Source organism: Mesoplodon densirostris, chromosome 10, assembly GCF_025265405.1.
Source record: "Mesoplodon densirostris isolate mMesDen1 chromosome 10, mMesDen1 primary haplotype, whole genome shotgun sequence".
NCBI lineage: Eukaryota > Metazoa > Chordata > Mammalia > Artiodactyla > Ziphiidae > Mesoplodon > Mesoplodon densirostris.
Genome location: NC_082670.1, coordinates 57,878,531 through 57,895,742, shown reverse-complemented (window position 1 = coordinate 57,895,742; position 17,212 = coordinate 57,878,531). Strand labels below are relative to the sequence as shown.

The 17,212-nt window shown below is 47.4% G+C and overlaps 2 protein-coding genes and 1 long non-coding RNA gene across 5 annotated transcripts in view; 2 read left to right on the top strand and 1 right to left on the bottom strand.

The window, feature by feature from the left end:
* Positions 1–4,954: 4,954 nt before the first annotated feature.
* On the bottom strand, positions 4,955–12,697 carry LOC132497622 (uncharacterized). Of its 2 annotated transcripts, none has more exons than XR_009533621.1 (3): positions 12,517–12,697; positions 9,501–9,634; positions 4,955–6,152 (listed from the first exon to the last, which is right to left on the bottom strand). It is a non-coding gene; the product is annotated as an uncharacterized LOC132497622 (long non-coding RNA). The 2 variants fall into 2 exon arrangements; XR_009533622.1 differs by lacking the exon at positions 12,517–12,697 and adding an exon at positions 11,778–11,907.
* Positions 12,156–17,212, top strand: part of GLB1 (galactosidase beta 1) — a 92,090-nt gene continuing 87,033 nt past the window's right edge. Inside the window, exon 1 of the mRNA XM_060110956.1 lies at positions 12,156–12,313. Coding sequence (XP_059966939.1) covers positions 12,242–12,313 — 72 coding nt within the window. The 5' untranslated portion in view covers positions 12,156–12,241. The remainder of the gene's footprint in view (positions 12,314–17,212) is intronic.
* On the top strand, positions 12,224–16,588 carry TMPPE (transmembrane protein with metallophosphoesterase domain). Of its 2 annotated transcripts, none has more exons than XM_060110957.1 (2): positions 12,224–12,313; positions 14,460–16,550. In XM_060110957.1, exon 2 carries the CDS (start codon positions 14,569–14,571, stop codon positions 15,910–15,912), a length of 1,344 nt encoding a protein of 447 aa, XP_059966940.1. In that variant the 5' UTR covers positions 12,224–12,313; positions 14,460–14,568; the 3' UTR covers positions 15,913–16,550. The 2 variants fall into 2 exon arrangements, with proteins under 2 accessions (XP_059966940.1, XP_059966941.1); XM_060110958.1 differs by lacking the exon at positions 12,224–12,313 and adding an exon at positions 12,887–13,053 and having other exon boundaries at positions 14,460–16,588.

Genomic DNA, 17,212 nt, shown 5'->3' with positions numbered 1-17,212 from the left:
TCCCTGGTGGGGGAACTAAGATCCGGGGAGCAGCGCGGTGCGGCCAAAATATTTTTTAAATAATAATAATTAAATAAATAAATAAAAGAATACTCTCGAGAAACTTGTATGTGTGCATCAAAAGATGCGGATAGAGGGGCTTCCCTGGTGGTCCAGTGTCTAAGACTCCGTGCGCCCAATGCAGGGAGCCTGGGTTCCATCCCTGGTCAGGGAACTAGATCCCATATGCCGCGACTGAGAGTTCGCATGATGCAACTTAAGATCCTGCACGCTGCAACGAAGATCCTGTGGGCCGCAACTAAGACCCGGTGCAGCCAAATAAATAAATAAATTTTTAAAAATAAATAAATAATTTACAGAAAAATTAAAAGGATAGTAGAAACAATTCCTATATAGCTCTCATCCACATTCACAAATTGCTGTTATGCCACATTTACTTTATATTTATCTCTATGTTTTTTTCTGAATCATTTGAGAGTACATGGCATACATGAGGCCACTTACCCCTTAATCTTTTAGTATTGATATGTATGTCCTAAGAACTAAACTACAGACAATGATCAAATTCAGGAAACTTAGCATTGATGGAAGACTAATCTATATTCCCTATTCCTGTTTTGTCAACTGTCCTAATAATGTCTTTTTTTTTTTTTTTTTTTTTTTTTTTGTGGTACACGGGCCTCTCACTGTTGTGACCTCTCCCGTTGCGGAGCACAGGCTCCGGACACGCAGGCTCAGCGGCCATGGCTCACGGGCCTAGCCGCTCCGCGGCATGTGGGATCTTCCCGGACCGTGGCACAAACCCGTGTCCCCTGCGTCAGCAGGCGGACTCTCAACCACTGCGCCACCAGGGAAGCCCCATAATAATGTCTTTAACAGCACTTTATCCCCCTGGGCAGGATACGATCCAATACCCTGTGTTGAATCTAGCTGTCTCTTCTAGTTGGTGTTCTGGAATCTGAACCTTCAGCTTTTCTTGTCATACCATTGACACTGTATAATAATACAGGCCAAAACAACAATGAGATCCACTACACACCTATTAGAATGGCCAAAATTCAAAATACTGACAACACCAAATGCTGACAAGGATGTAGAACAACAGGAACTCTTCATTCATTGCTGGTGGGAATACAAAATGATACAGCCACTTTGGAAGACAGTTTGGCAGTTTCTTACCAAACTAAACATACTCTGCCATACCATCCAGCAATTACATTCATTGGTATTTACTGAAATAAATTGGAAACTTATGTCCACACAGAAATCTGCACACAATTATTTATATCAGCTTTTTACATAATTGCCAAAACTTGGAAGGAAACAAGATGTCCTTCAATAGGCGAATGAATAAATAAACTGTGGTACATCCAGACAATGGAATATTACTCAGCACTAAAATGAGCTATCAAGCTGCAAAAAAGACATAGAGGAAACAAATACATTTTACTAACTAAAAGAAGCCAATATAAAAAGGCTATATACTGTATGATTCCAAATATATGGCATTCTGGAAAAGGCAAAATTTTGAAGACAGTAAAAGGAGCAGTGGCTGCCAGGTGTTGGGGGGAGAGAGGGATAAACAGGCACAGCACAGAGGATTTTTAGGGCAGTGAGACTATTCCGTGTGATACTATAATGGTGGATAAATGTCATTATACATTTGTCAAGACCCACAGAATGTGAAATACCAAGAGTGAACCCTACTGTAAGCCATGGATTTTGGGTGATTATGATGTGTCAAAGTAGCCTCATTGGTTGTACTCAATATACCACTCTGGTATGGGATTCTGATAGCGGGGGAGGCTGTGTGTATGTAGTGATGGGAGGTATGTGGAAAATCTCTGTACCTTTCACTCAGTCTTGCTGCAAACCTAAAACTGCTTTAAAAATTAAAGTCTAGGGCCTCCCTGGTGGCGCAGTGGTTGAGAGTCCGCCTGCCGATGCAGGGGACACGGGTTCGTGCCCCGATCCCGGAGGATCCCACATGCCGCGGAGCGGCTGGGCCCGCGAGCCATGGCCGCGGGGCCTGTGTGTCCGGAGCCTGTGCTCCGCAACGGGAGAGGCCACAGCAGTGAGAGGCCCGCGTACAGCAAAAAAAAAAAAAAAAAAAAAAAAAAAAATTAAAGTCTATTTTAAAAAAGAACACAGTCCAGTTATTTTATAAAAAGCCCTTCACTGGGGCTTCTCTGATGTTTCCTCATGATTAGATTCAGATTAGGCTCTTTGGACTAGAATACCATCCTTCTCGGCCGTCACAGAAGGAACACACTGTCTTACTTTATCACCTTATCATTGACATTAATTTTGATTACCTTGTTAAGGTCGTATCCATTTTCTCCACTTCATTTTTTTTCTTTTGTAATTAATAAGTGTTTTGGGTATGATACAGCAGCACAGTTCCTAATAGCAGAAAGCAGAAATAACCTGTCTAAAAACAGAAGAGTGGATTTTTTTTTTTTAGAGAGAAAGGATGTGTGCAGAGGAGAATATTTTACAGCAGAGGATAGTGAAAGAATTACAGCTACACATAACAACACAGTTCAACCTTAAAAAGAAAAAAAGAATGATTCCACTTGTCTAAAAGTTTAAAAATATGCTAAAGTACACAAAATATTATTTAGGAATGCAAGTAATACAGTCTTATTTCATACAAACATGCAAGGTAAAACTGTAATGAAAAAGGAGCCATAAACAGAAACTTTGGAGTGGTTTCCTGTAAGGTGGAAGGAAGGACATGGAATTGGAAGAGGGTCGCAGGAGGGAGAGGGGATGCAAGTGAGTATGGGAACATTCACTGCATCATTTTTTTATGCCATACATATATTTTAAAGATATTATTTTAGGGCTTCCCTGGTGGCGCAGTGGGTGAGAGTCCGCCTACCGATGCAGGGAACGCGGGTTCGTGGCCCGGTCCGGGAGGGTCCCACATGCCGCGGAGTGGCTGGGCCCATGGGCCATGGTTGCTGAGCCTGCGTGTCTGGAGCCTGTGCTCTGCAACGGGCGGGGCCACAGCAGTGAGAGGCCCCCGTACTGCAAAAAAAAAAAAAAAGATATTATTTTACAGTTCTTTGTTATTTTAAAAACAATCTTTAGGGGAAAAAATTGCAATGGTGATGTAAAGAGAATGAAACAAGTGGATGGGATGGGGGAGGGCGGGAGACTGCACGAGGAGGTGATGTCTGAGCCGACCTGAATGGGGTCATGGAGGTGGTGGGGGGATGTGCGAGTGAGGGGAAGCCTGTGGAGAGACTGAGCTGGGACGAGAGTTTACCTGGTCCCCTGGAAACTCCTGCCCAATCTGTAACCATCTTGCTTGGGGCTTGATATCCTTAATGTACGGAGAACATGAAAAAGTCAATACCCCAATTCCAAAACAGACACACAAAGGGGCCAATAAACAGAAAAGAGTTCAATCCCACTAACAAGAAGTGTACCCTCCTTTTTTCTTCTCATCTGGCTTCCTCTCTTGTCCTTGAAGTCAGTTTAAGTCAACCTGGTGGGGTTAATGGAGAGAAACTGTCATACGTGCACTGTGTCCTCTGCTGAAATATCATCTGGTGTTGGTCACCACTAAGGCGTCAACCTCATTATCTTGGCCCAGCCCCTCCAGGTCCATCAGCTCTATGCCACTTCCAGGGCATTCTGCTTTGAGAGTGGGGTTTGGGAAATCTCTGGGAGCTCCCTGGAGCCCAGGCTACCTCCACATATCACAAGCCAGTGTCCCACACAAGATGGCTCTGGAGGAGGAGACAAGAAGGGTACAAGAGACGGAGAGAAGGCTACTGTGGCCAGAGTATAAACAGTGGGGGAGGGACTTCCCTGGCCATCCAGTGGTTAGGGCTCCACGCTTTCACTTCAGGGGGCCCAGGTTCCATCCCTGGCCTGGGAACTAAGACCCCACAAGCCACACGGCACAGCCCCTCCCCCCTAAAAAAAAAGAGTTGGGGGCTTCCCTGGTGGCGCAGTGGTTGAGAGTCCGCCTGCCAATGCAGGGGACATGGGTTCGTGCCCCGGTCCGGGAAGATCCCACATGCCGCAGAGAGGCTAGGCCCATGAGCCATGGCCGCTGAGCCTGTGCATCCGGAGCCTGTGCTCCGCAATAGGAGAGGCCACAACAGTGAGAGGCCCGCGTACCGAAAAGAAAAAAAAAGAGTTGGGGAGAGAGTGTGGGGCAACAAAGGTTAACTGGAATTGCCTTTGAGGAGACAGTCGTGGGTGGGCAGGTGGAGGTGGAGGGAACAGTTGCTTCCCATGATAATTCAACACAATTTATAAATGGAAGTGAAACCAGACAATGTCTACAGTGGCTGACCCCTGCTTCGGGGGTCTGTTCAGCTTCACTAGAGCTGTGTCCAAGAGTGTCTCCTCCCTAAAGGAGCCACCGTCCCCCAGGTGACTTTTTTTTTTTTTTTTTTTTTTTGCCGGCACGAACCCGTGTCCCCTGCATCGGCAGGCGGACTCTCAACCACTGCGCCACCAAGGAAGCCCCCCAGGTGACTTTAATGACAAATTCTCCTTCATGAATTTATTCATTCTTTCAATACACTGTTCAGCATCTACCTTATACCAGGTCCTGCCCTTGGCACTGGAATGCAAACATGAATCACACATATATCCTTGACTGAAAGGAACTTCCAGTCGAGTAGAGATAAGACATCTATAGTTTTTTAATTTGTTCCATTAACCTATAGTGAACCTATACGCACTGTATTAAATAAATATCACCTCTTTCCTAAGGGAACTCAAAGTCTGGAGAAGACATAAGTAAACCTTCAATTACCCACCATCAGAGCTGGAAAGAGTGCTGTGTGGGCCCCAAAGAGAGCTGGGTAACTGTCTTAGTGGGTTCAGGCTGCTATAACAAAATTACCATAGACTGGATAACTTATAAACAGAAATTTATTTCTCACAGTTCTGGAGGCTGAGAAGCCCAAGATCAAGGTGCTGGCAGATTTGTGTCTGGTGAGAACCTGCTCTCTGGTTCATGGATGGCCATCTTCTCACTGGGTCCTCACAGGATAGAAGGGGCAAGGGAGTTTTCTGGAGTCTCTCTCTTCCTTTTTTCTTTGGCTGAGCAGCTTGCAAGATCTTAGTTCCCTGACCAGGGATTGAACCCAGGCCACGGCAGTGAAAACACCAAGTCCTAACCACTGGACCACCAGGGAATTCCCTGGAGTCTTTTTTTGGCCACGCAGCATGCGGGATCTTAGTTCCCCAACCAGGAATCGTACCTGGGCCCCTGCAGTGGTAGAGCAGAGTCCTAACCACTGGACTGCCAGGGAAGTCCTAGGGGTCTCTTTTTTAAGGGCACTAATCCCATTCATGAAGGCCCCATCCTCATGAACTAATCACCCCAAAGACCTCAAAGACCTCACCTCCAAACACCATCACTTTGGGGATTAGGTTTCAACATATGAATTTGGTGGGGGCTGGGGGTGGGACATAAACATTCAGTCTCTAGCACTAATCTAGTCTGAGTCTGGGAAAGTTTCTTGCAAGAGGCCATTCTCTTTTTTAAATGTATTTAATTTATTTATTTCTGGCTGTGTTGGGTCTTCACTGCTGCGTGCAGGCTTTCTCTAGTTGAGGCGAGCAGGGGCTACTCTTCCTTGCGGTGGCTTCTCTTGTTGCAGAGCAGGGGCTCTAGGCACACGGGCTTCAGTAGTTGCAGCACACAGGCTCAATAGTTGTGGCTCACAGGCTCTACAGCACAGGCTCAGTAGTTGTAGTGCACGGGCTTATTTGCTCCGCGGCATGTGGGATCTTCCCGGACCAGGGCTCGAACCCATCTCCTCTGCATTGGCAGGTGGGTTCTCAACCACTGCGTCACCAGGGAAGCCCCGAGAGGCCATTGTTGAACTCCTTTAAAGGGCCTGAAAAAATGGAATAGAAGTTTGCTGGAGGCAAAAATAAACAAAGGAAGAAGATTCTGGGCGAAGAAAACAACACTACAAAGGAGAAGACAAGTGATGGGACTGGAGGCCAAATAACAGCATAGGAGACCCCTCAGTGTGATCTCCACAAGAAAAATGAGGGCCTGGGAATTCCCTGGCGGTCCATTGGTTATGACTCCACGCTTCCACTGCTGGGGGCCTGGGTTCAATCCCTGGTCAAGGAACTAAGATCCCACAAGCTGTATGGTGTGCCCCCTACAAAAAAATAAAATTAATATAATTAATTAATTAAATAAATAAAATAAAGAAAGATGAGGGCTTGAGTTAAGGCACAGACCATAAAGGGTCATAACACAGAGAAAGATAAAGGTCATAAGTTAGATGTAGGTAGAGCGGTGTGGAAATTGTTAGAAGGAAAGAACTCCTTCAGCTAGTGCAAGCCCTGATTACTTCATTACAGAAGAGGTATTAAATCTGGGACTGGAACTGGGAATGAGTTGTGACCTATGGTCCTAAAAGCAAAATCTAAGAGGACATCCCCAAAACCCATGGCTAGAGAAAGTTCAAGAAATACATACAGGCAACGGTAGGCTGCAGAGCAATTTCTTCATGTTCAACAAATAATTACCTTATCCTGGGCTAGAAAACAGAGGCTGAGGCAAGAACTAAGTGCTCATTCTTTATTTGGGAGGTAAACCCATGACAGTGGGAGAGAGAGGAGAGGCAAAGAGGGAAAGGAAGGATGAGATGCAACACAAAGTAATGTGTTACCACACTGGCTACGGCTTCAGAACAGCCTTGGCAGGTGGACCCACTAGACTACGTGGAATGTCTCTGAACAGGCTATACAGAGAAACCACTCCTTGAAATAGTTGATCCGAAGGAAGAAGGGAGAAGCCATTTATTTACGGGCTCTTTTCCTCCTCTGATCTCTGTTGCACTATGGTTCTCTACGGGGGAGTGAACTTGCCTGCCCCTCTGGGTTGCACCACCCAGCCTCTGGCAGCCACGTAGGAAGCATGGTGCTTTGTTCCAGTGAGTGCAGAGGTGTGTAGAGGAGCCAGAAACTCCAGATGGTTGCTTTGGGGCAGCAGATGTGCTGCCAGGGCAGCTGAGTGAAACAGGAAGACTAGAGCTCTGGAGACAGGTGACTAGGGAATCTGAGGCATCACACAGATAATGTTTGCTATAGCACTCAGAGAGGTTGTGATCAAATTACCACAGAAACTCTCTGACCCAGAAGTTGCAAACTTAAATCTCTCGTGGGGCCTGCAGGCCATGTCAAAAGAGCAGTGGACCAGATGGAGATTGTTGCCAACTGGAAGAACCTACCTGCCTAAAGAATGTCCCAATGCATATCTCTGATCTACTGTTACCCTGGTATGGCCAGACCTTCTGATCTTTGAAGAGAAACTGGAAGTCCAGATTATGTAAATTCCCCTGATTAAATATTGACAATTCCATTGATTATATAAAATTTAAGACACCGATGGGCCAACATGGTGAATGTCAAAACAAATAGCCCTTTGGCCATACCTAGTTGCAACCTTCGATTGAGCTAGAAAACTACTGTGATCATTCAGAGACATGAATCACGGCTGCAGATGTGGGTATAAAGACAGAGGGGGCTAAATCTGGGGGCCCAGACGAAGAAGAAACAACAGGCCTAGATCAAACACGAAGAGGAAGAAAACAACACTGCAAAGCAGCAGCTGGGAGACCCTAGGGAAGCAGATGCTTTTGCCAGATAGTGAAGGCGAAAGAAGATGGGAGAGAGAGTGTTTAAAACAAAGTCATTTTCCCCCCCTATTAAGGCCGGCCTCACTTGGGGCATTTGTTTTTAGATCTCAGACTCCTGAAAGGGAGTTCGAGGACATGGTGACAAGGGCATCCTAATGCTCCTGACTGTCAAGAGGGATGGGCCAGTCCTGGGACACAGCTGCTAACTTTTATTGGGATTGGGGGGAAACTGTTGCCAATGATTTCACAATTTTATCTTTTTATTGTTTCATAACCATACCCATCAGTTGGTTGCACAATTTAAACCCAGGATACAGGTCTTGGGACTTCCTGTATCAGAAAACTCAAAGACTCGTGAGAAGCATGAGGAATTGCTGCACATCAGAATTGTCTGCATCTATTGGCAGGAGGCTTTATTATTTAAATAACTTTTTATTTTCATATAAGAATTGTTATATGCCCTTTACCTAATTCATCAATTGTTAACATTTTGCCTTATTTGCCCTTATTTGCTCCATAATCATGTACATGTAATAATATGTATATTATGTATAATGTATAATTATATATATAAACATATACATAGGATCATTGGAGAGGAAATTGCAGATATTATGCCCCTTACCCCTAAATGTTTCAGAGTGTATTACCTTTTTTTGTGTGTGTGTGATTTTTTTAAACAATTTTTTATATTTATTTATTTATTTATTTTTATTTTTGGCTGTGTTGGGTCTTAGTTGCTGCGCACGAGCTTTCTTTAGTTGCAGTGAGCAGGGGCTACTCTTCGTTGTGGTGCATGGGCTTCTCATTGCAGTGGCTTCTCTTGTTGCAGAGCACAGGTTCTAGGTGCGCAGGCTTCAGTAGTTGTGGCGCACGGGCTTAGTTGCTCCGCGACATGTGGGATCTTCCCGGACCAGGGATCGAACTCATGACCCCTGCATTGGCAGGCAGATTCTTAACCATTGCACCACCAGGGAAGTCCCAGAGTGTATGTCCTAAGAACATAACCACTGTATTGTTATCAAAATTAGAAAATTTAATCTTGATACAATATTATTTTCTAATCCATAGTCTATATTCAACTTTTGTTAATTGTCCCAATAATGTCTCTTGTAGCAATTTTTTTTCCTGGTTCACGATCCAATCTGGGATCATGCACTGCATTTACTTGTCATTTCTTTTTAGTGGAGGCCTTGTTTTTTCCTTGCTTTTAACATCTATCATTTAGTATTCCTAAAACCTATTGCAAATTACAATCACTTTAATAGAACTTTAAAAATATTAGAAATGTAAAGTTAGCTAAATTTTTACACTGAAATTCAGATCATAACTAACTGACACTGGAGGACTTCCCTGGCGGTCCAGTGGTTAAGACTCTGAGCTAGTGCAGAAGGCTCGGGTTCGTTCCGTGGTCAGGGAACTAAGATCCCACATGCCAAGCGGTGCAGGCCAGAAAAATAAAAAAAGGAAAGAAAAGAAAAGAACTGACACTGGAACCTGAGGAAAGCTCTGTTAGGACCACAATGGAAAACAGGTCATTCAAAGGGAGATTGATTCTTGTTCTAAAACTTTATTTATTTATTTATTTATAATTTTTGTTGGAGAATAGTTGATGTACAATGTTCTGTTAGTTTCTGCTGTACAGCAAAGTGAATCGGTTATACATACACATATATCCACTCTTTTCTTAGATTCTATTCCCATATAGGTAATAACAGTATTGAGTAGAGTTCCCTGTGCTATACAGTAGGCCCTTATTAGTTATCTATTTTATATATAGTAGTGTGCATATGTCAATCCTAATCTCCCAATTTATCCTAACTTGTGCAAAGCCCTGTTAGGATAGAAAAACAAAGTTTTTACCTGTTATTGGGTCGCATATGTCTCTTCCCTTCATTGTTCTTAGGAGGCCTCTCTGCTTCTCAAGCTACCTTTGGTGAAGGATCAGTTTTGTTTCTGTGATTAACAGTGCTCTTTCCCATCTTTCAAGGACTGATCTGGTTGTACAAATTTATAACAATAAATTACTAGAAAAAAGAAATAAAAATAGACATAAAATTTGCATCTAATTTTTTCATTATTAGATGCAACAGACAAGCTTTCTCAAATTGCTATAAGTTTCCAAATACTTACTCTGTATTTCTGTATTTACCTTATGTCACTGGTCCTCGGACCACACTTAGAGTAGCACTGGTCTATATCAGAGCATGCCCCATATATAGTTGTATATGTGGACATCTTTCTACTGGAAATGATTCCCTATGGGGTGATAGCCTTCTCGAGATCATTTCATATTCCCCACAACCTGGAGCAGGAGGTTTACACACCAGCACACACTCTATATGCACACTTGGACAGGAACTATAAGTAAAGTAGGCACAGAAGCATGGCCTTGTAAAAGTAATTCGGGTTCTAATAAACTATAGTGGAAAAGAATATGAAAAAGAATATATTTTGCTGTACACCAGAAACTAACACAACATTATAAATCAACTATACTTCAATTAAAAAATAAAAATAAAAAATAATTCGGGCTCTAAAGTCAGGCAATGAGGGACTTCCCTGGCTGTCCAGTGGTTAAGACTCCGTGCTCCCAGTGCAGGGGGCTCAGGTTTGATCCCTGGTCGGGGAACTAAGATCCCGCCTGCTGCACGGCAAGGCCAAAAAAACCCAGAAAGCAACACAAAACAAAAAAAGGACTAAATGGCGAATACCCTTGTAACCACCCTCTAGTTCAAGAAACAAAACTTTGTTGCCCTTCCATGGGGCCCCTCACAATCTCAGGCCCTCACCCCCACAAATAACCACTATTCTTGACTTTTATAATCATCGCTCACAGTGTTAAAAACCAGACGAAGTTTTAAAAAGATGCACAAGTTGTAAAAAATAGTGCTAAAAAAAATTATTCTGACACTTGCTAAAATGGTAAGGAAGATTTCCTTCAAGACTTTTTTGTAATAAGGGTCAACTCTACTGCCATAGGTGTGGAGGGATGGGTCTCAATTCTAAGTACAGCAAAGATAGCTGGGGATTTACAGCCAGCAGAGAGAGAAGGGCTTGTTGGTGAAAAATTATAAGAGGAGATCTCAAGGGATTCTTGCTAAGGGGAGGTCAAGGACTTAGATGTCAAAGGGAGGTGGGGTGGGGATGAGGACCTTGATCAGATAACAAGAATTGGGGGATTGTTCCTAAACTGACTTAGCAGGATTCTTTGCTAAGACTGGACAATACAGGGCAGGCAAGGACAGGACAGGCATAGAAGGCCAAGGTCCAGGTCTAGAAGAGTCTAAAAGAGTCTCTAGTCAGAGGAGCCCTAATTAAAGTTTAGTCTAGGAGTCTGTCAATAGACCGCATAATTTAACCGTACATTTGTTTTTTTGTTTTGTTTTGGTTTGGTTTTGACTGCGCCCTGAGACTTGTGGAACCTTAGTTCCCCCACCAGGGATCAAACCCAGGCCACCGCAGTGAAAGCGATGAGTCCTAACCACTGGACCACCAGGGAATCCCCTAACCCTACATTTTTATTTTTCAAAACTAAGTTAACAATATGCAAGTCGAAAATATTTAAAATGAGTGAATTTTGTGGAATGTTAATTATAACTCAATAAAGCTGGAAAAATACATATATTTGAAATCGATTTCCCTAAAGGCTCCTTCGTCTGAGAAAGGGGGGATTTTCAGAGAGTTCGGGGAACTAGGTAGGAAAGACTTAACTTCAGACTCATATCTAGTGGTTAACCAGCGGTCGTGAACACGTTAACTCACACAGTAGAGACTTCGTTTTCACGAGTGGAAAACTTGGATAAAACTTGTATTTTATGCCCAGTTGACAGATCTGCGGCATCGCAGGGATGTTGAGAGGCTCAAGGGCAAAACTGAAAGATGGGAGGTGTTGCTACTCTTATCTCTCAAAACCCAACGATGAAATAAAAATTCCGCAGCCCCTGGTGCTTTGAGGGTTGGCATTCGGAAAGATTTCGCCACAGTTGAAACACACCTCTAAATGTATCAATAACCTGGAACAGTGGTTCTCAAACTTTAGCGTGAATCGGAACTACCTGGAGGGTTTGTAAAAATACAGATTTCTGGATCCCACCCCTAGAATTTCTTGGGCGAGGACCTGCTATTTCTAACACGTACCAGATACAGGATTGGTCTAGGGAACCACACTTTACAGGCCCCTGGTTTAGTCTTCCGGACAGCCCCGTAGGCACGGCTGGGAGTCCATCTAGTCCACTTAGGTTTATCTGGCCTCAAGTTCCCTCTTCTGTCCTGTCAAGGGAGCCAGGGAGCAAGGAGACCCCTGTTAAAGTCCAACCCCGAGGCGCGTTATCAAGCTGCTGACAGCCAGGCCTCCTGAGGGTCTTTGCAAAAGGCCCCTCCCTCCGGCGGAGCCCTGCCAGGGCCAGATAACACCAGCCTGCTGTCACGCGGCCACGCTTGACCCCAGGCTCCCGCCTCCCTGGGTTCAGGGGTCGGCGGCCGCTGGGCGGGGCGCGGGGCGGAGCCGGCGCGGGGCGGTGCCAGGCCGCGGGTCCTCAGTCAGGTGACACCCGGCGGCTGCCCGGGCGCTGACTGTGGAGCCAGGAGGCCTGAGTGTGGATATGCCGGGGGTCGTTCGCATCCTCTCCCTGCTGCTGGTGCCGCTGCTGCTGGGCTCTGTGCGTGGCTTGCACGTAAGTCCACAGGACCCCCGCGCAGGAATGATGGATAGGGGACAGGCTGGCGGGGGACCGGGCTGGTGCTGCGGCCACTTGGGGTCCCAAAGGGCGGAGGTCCTGGGACCCCAAGGCGCGCCCGGGCCCGCAAGGCAACCGGGGGAGCTCAGGCAGTGGGCTGAGCCGGCAGAGGGCCGGCCGGGCGGGGCGAGCTTCCTTACCGGTAGCTCTGTCGCTCGTGTGTTCCGCCCCTGCCGCCTCTTTTCGCTGGGACCTACTTCCTTATTGGTGCAATGAGGGGATGAGATAAGGTGCTTTCCAGCTTTGCGGGTTTCCGGGAGGGGGATTCCAAGTAGCGCGCGTTCTTGGAGGGCGCCTTGGGCTCTGGCTTGGCGCGCCCTCCCTTGCCAGCGCTCTGCGGAGCGCTCCGGAAGGAGAAAAATGGGGTCAGGAGAGGCCCCTGCAATGGGAACACTGGATTAATTACCTTCGAGGTGTTCTCTTTTCGGACATCTCGTGCCCTTCTCGGCCCTTCCCGCCGCCTACTTTTTAAGGCTTGGATTTTCCAAACCTTCAGGGTTTGGCGGTGGGCAAGAGGCAGGCTGCAGGTAGCCGCCAGCGTTGCTGGAGGGAGGTCTGGCGGGGCGAGGTGCTGGGCGGTGCGGGCCGTGCACGATTGCGGGAGAAGAACTACAGCCTCAGTCCACCCGGCAGAGCTAAGACAGGGGCCGAGGGAACTCCGAATCGCTCCTGGGAAGGTCAGCATCACGGCCTTGGAAAGGTGGGGTGGATCTGAGGAGGGAGGGACCGGGGGATTGAAACGGGCGCCTGTCTCTCTGCACGTTCAGGGAACCAACTTTGGTTCCTCCAGAGTTTGGGTGGGCTGAGTCTGGGACTTGTTTTATAAGTGGAAAATGGTGAACTTTGACTTGCAAATTACACCTTTGATAAAAGGCTTTCAGTAAAGTGCGTAGGGCAAGGGGAAAAAAATATATATATATATATTTATCTTAAACCGAGGTTGAGAATCTTATTTGGAAAACAACTGCTGAAAATATTTTCATTTTGGGTTCTTCTTGGGAAAAGGTCACCTCAAATGACTACTTGCTAACCTTTGTCTACCTTTGTGCTTCCCCTGCCCCAGTTTTTTGTCTGGGAGCCCTGGAGTGGGAACTAGCCAGCTATGAGAGCCACAGAGGATAGTTCAAGGATTCAGTGGCAGAGAAAGATGGGGAGAAGGCAGATCTTAACCAATATCTAGGAGTGTTGTGAGACAGGAGGGATAAGGATTTATGGAGGAGGAGCTGGGGGACAGGGCAGCCTGCCATGTCGTGGTTGCTCATTATCCTGTGCAGCATCATTCACAGGGGCTGCCCTGTGACTGCCAGGAGGCCGTCTTCACCCCAGGAATCCTTATGTCAGGTGTCTAGGTGTCCCTCCTGGGCCTAGAGCTGAAAAAGATACCAGCCGACTAGCTTTCCATGATTTCCTTCTTTACATTTATTTACAACAGCGGTTCTCAAACATTAACTGTCCTAGAAGTTAAAACCGAACATTTAAAAATATTTATTAACTTACTTAAGAAATCATAAAATCGTTATATGTTAATAAACTTTATATATTTCTTGAAAAATAATAATTTCTTCCCAAATTTTAGGGCGAAGAGTGACATTGTACATTTTTGCAAATCTCTTTCATGTCTGTCTTAATAGATGATAGTTGGATTCTCATAGCTACTTCTGCATTCAGTCTCGCTATATCACATGTCATGTAGCCTCTGGAAAACTTCACTGTACACTCATGAGAGAATGGTTATGGCTTCGTACTGTTTTTGAAAATAGTTTTGACTTAATGGACCCCCCGAAAGGGTCTCCCTGGACCACACTTTGAGAACCGCTGATTTAGAATAATGTTTTTCTTATTATAAAAGTTCATACGCATTTTGGAAATACCTTAAACATACAGAAAATGGTAAGAAAATGAAACTGCCCATCCTGTTATAATCCAGCGTGTTTGTATTTCAATAATAAAATGTAGCAACTGACTGGTATTTGAGTGGCTTGGATTCAAGGTGGGTTGGGCAGGTTTAAGTGGCCTTCAGGTTTTGACTGGGGACAAGGAAGCTCTCATATCCCACAAAGCTGACGCCGGTTCCTGGTTGCAGGCGGAGCTGACCTGGAAACCTGTCCTTGGCCACTGTCCTATCTAAGGAGTTCACCTTCCAGAGCCCGCCTGCACAGAACTGGCAGGGGACCCTCTTAGGAGCAGAGGTGATGGCGATCTTCAGGCAGCTGTCTCTGGGCGCAAAGGCCGCCCTGGCAGCCGGCACTGTCTTCGTGTCCATGGTCGTCTCCCGCTCCTACCTGGCGGAGAGCCTCGAGCTCAGGGCCTGGCGGTGGCTGTTCCGCCTGCAGCTCGCCCTGTTTGCCAACTCGCTCATGCTCCTCGGTTCCCTCTACATCTGGCGAAGCACCGTCAGCAACCTCAGCCACTCCCCTGCTGCAGAGTCGGCCTGTTTCCAGCTTTGGAAGATGGCCGTTGTGGCCTTCCTGGCCCTGGCCCATTCCAGTTTCTTCACCATGCTCTTTCTAGTGGCCGAGGAGCCCTATCTCTTTTCCCTGACGGCCTACTCCTGCCTCGGGGCATACATCATCATGGTCTGCTTCCTCTGTACCCTCAGTGGCATGGAGCAGGCCTACCAGCTCCTGGCCTTGCGCGCCGGCAGGGTGGTGGGCAGCCTTGACAAGACAAGGAAGCTGGCACTCAGGCCAGCGCTGGCGGTGCTGGTGTCCGCCGTGCTCAGTGTGGTAGGGCTGCTGAACGCTGCCCAGCCCCCGGCTGTGAAAACCGTGGAGGTGCCCATCCACTGGCTGCCCGCCTCCATGGACAACCTCAGGATTGCACTGCTCTCGGACATCCACTTGGGCCCCACGGTGGGCAGGACCAAGATGGAGATGTTCGTGAAGATGGTGAACACGCTGGAACCGGATGTCACAGTGATTGTCGGTGACCTCTGCGATGCCGAAGCCTCTGTCCTCCGGACAGCCGTCGCTCCTCTGGGCCAGCTTCGTTCACGCCTCGGCACCTACTTCGTCACGGGGAATCACGAGTATTACACATCAGATGTCAGCAACTGGTTTGCGCTGCTGGAATCCCTGAATGTCACGCCCCTTCACAATCAGAACGTGAAGATTTCTGCCACCCGGGCCCAGCCTGCCGGGGGTGAGGATGATGACTGGATCTGCTTGGCTGGGGTGGACGACATCGAAGCAGACATCCTGCACTACTCTGGCCATGGCATGGATCTCGAGAAGGCTCTGGGGGGCTGCAGCCCGGACCACACCACCATCTTGCTAGCTCATCAGCCCCTGGCTGCCAAGAGAGCTCTCCAGGCTCGGCCAGATATCAACTTGATCCTTTCTGGGCATACTCACGCTGGGCAGATCTTCCCCTTGAATGTGGCAGCCTATCTCCTGAACCCCTTCTTTGCTGGTCTGTACCAAGTGGCCCAGACTACATTTGTTTATGTGAGCCCAGGCACGGCCTACTATGGGATACCCATGCGACTGGGCAGCAGGGCGGAGATTACAGAGCTCGTCCTGCAGCGGGTTCCCTGAACCCGCCCCTGCCCCATGCACCTCCTCATTGCCCTTGCCCTCTGTCCCCGACCCTCTGAAGACCAGGCTGCCTGCTTTATCCCCTCCAGTCTCCTGCCAGCACATGCTTGTCACAAGACTGGCTTGCACCGTGATCAGTGGTGGGGCTGCCTGGCAAGTCCAGGCCAGTTAACTCTGTAGATGGCCATCTGCTTCTTTCTGTGCATTTGTGAGGCCACTAAAGTCACATGTGTAGGAACAGGCATCTATTTTCCAGATGATGTGGAGTAAGCCCTCCTCCTCTGCAGAACTCATGGGGATGAACTGAATCAGGGGGTTGCTTGAAGGGGATGCCTGTGGAAAGTGGAGTAGGGAGGGGACTCTTGGTATTTTAAAAGCCTCTTTAGGACTTAAGCAATTTTCAAAATCATTGATCCAGAGCTTTCTGGGGAAGGGGCAGTGTGGCTAGGTAATCTGGGAGAACTGGCGAGATGGAGGTCCCCCTCTGGCTGCTGGAGAAGAAGGTTTTCTTTTCCCCCTTGGTTCTATCAGAGTCACCTTTACTGAGAGCGTCAGCCAAATCGGCTGGAATATAGGGCTCATCCCGTTCCGGGCCGTGAGTGATGCTGTCTAATTGGCTGTGTTTCTGGGCCTTTGGGGGTGGGGGTGGGGTGGAAGGCTGGGAACACTGGTAGGTGAATGAAGGTCAGATTGCTGCTGCCTAGGAATTCAGAGGGTGTTTGCCAAACTTGGCTCCTTTTATACAACACCTGGATGAGGTGATTAGGGACAGGCGACTTTCCCCAATGGAGAGATGAGGGAACCGAGGCAAAGGGAGTCAGAGCACTGGCCGCAGCACAAGGGTTATGGGAGATTCTGGCTGGAAGCCAGGTTTTCTGCCTCCCAAGACCTGTGCTCTTCCCACTGCCTGACGGTAAGTAGCTGTACCCTTACAGGTTCAAACACAAGTAACATTGGAACGAGAACAAGCAAGGGCCTATAACCTGGTGCCCTTTCGAAGTGGTCTGCTTGAGGCCGATTTCAGTACATGGTAACTGCGTGAGCCGGACCCGGAAGCGGGTCGGCCAGTTTCAGTGTAGGATGGCTGTTACACTGGAGGGACAGTCAGGAAACTGGAGTGCACACCCTCCACCCCAGGTTTGGGTCAGAAACGGAGGTTCGCTCTCTACCGGTAGGGAGGTTGAGGCTTGCATGGGGAGTGGCAGGGCACTGAGCTCCCATGGGCCCCAAGGCCTTCCCTTCGTGGGACCCCTGGCTCTGGGACGCTGGGCTGTCCTTCCTGCTGGTGGCTCACTGCCCC

Bases quoted from the DNA above. Each gene is read 5' to 3' on its own strand.
- TMPPE (XM_060110958.1), top strand. From the start codon at position 14,569: ATGGCGATCTTCAGGCAGCTGTCTCTGGGCGCAAAGGCCGCCCTGGCA.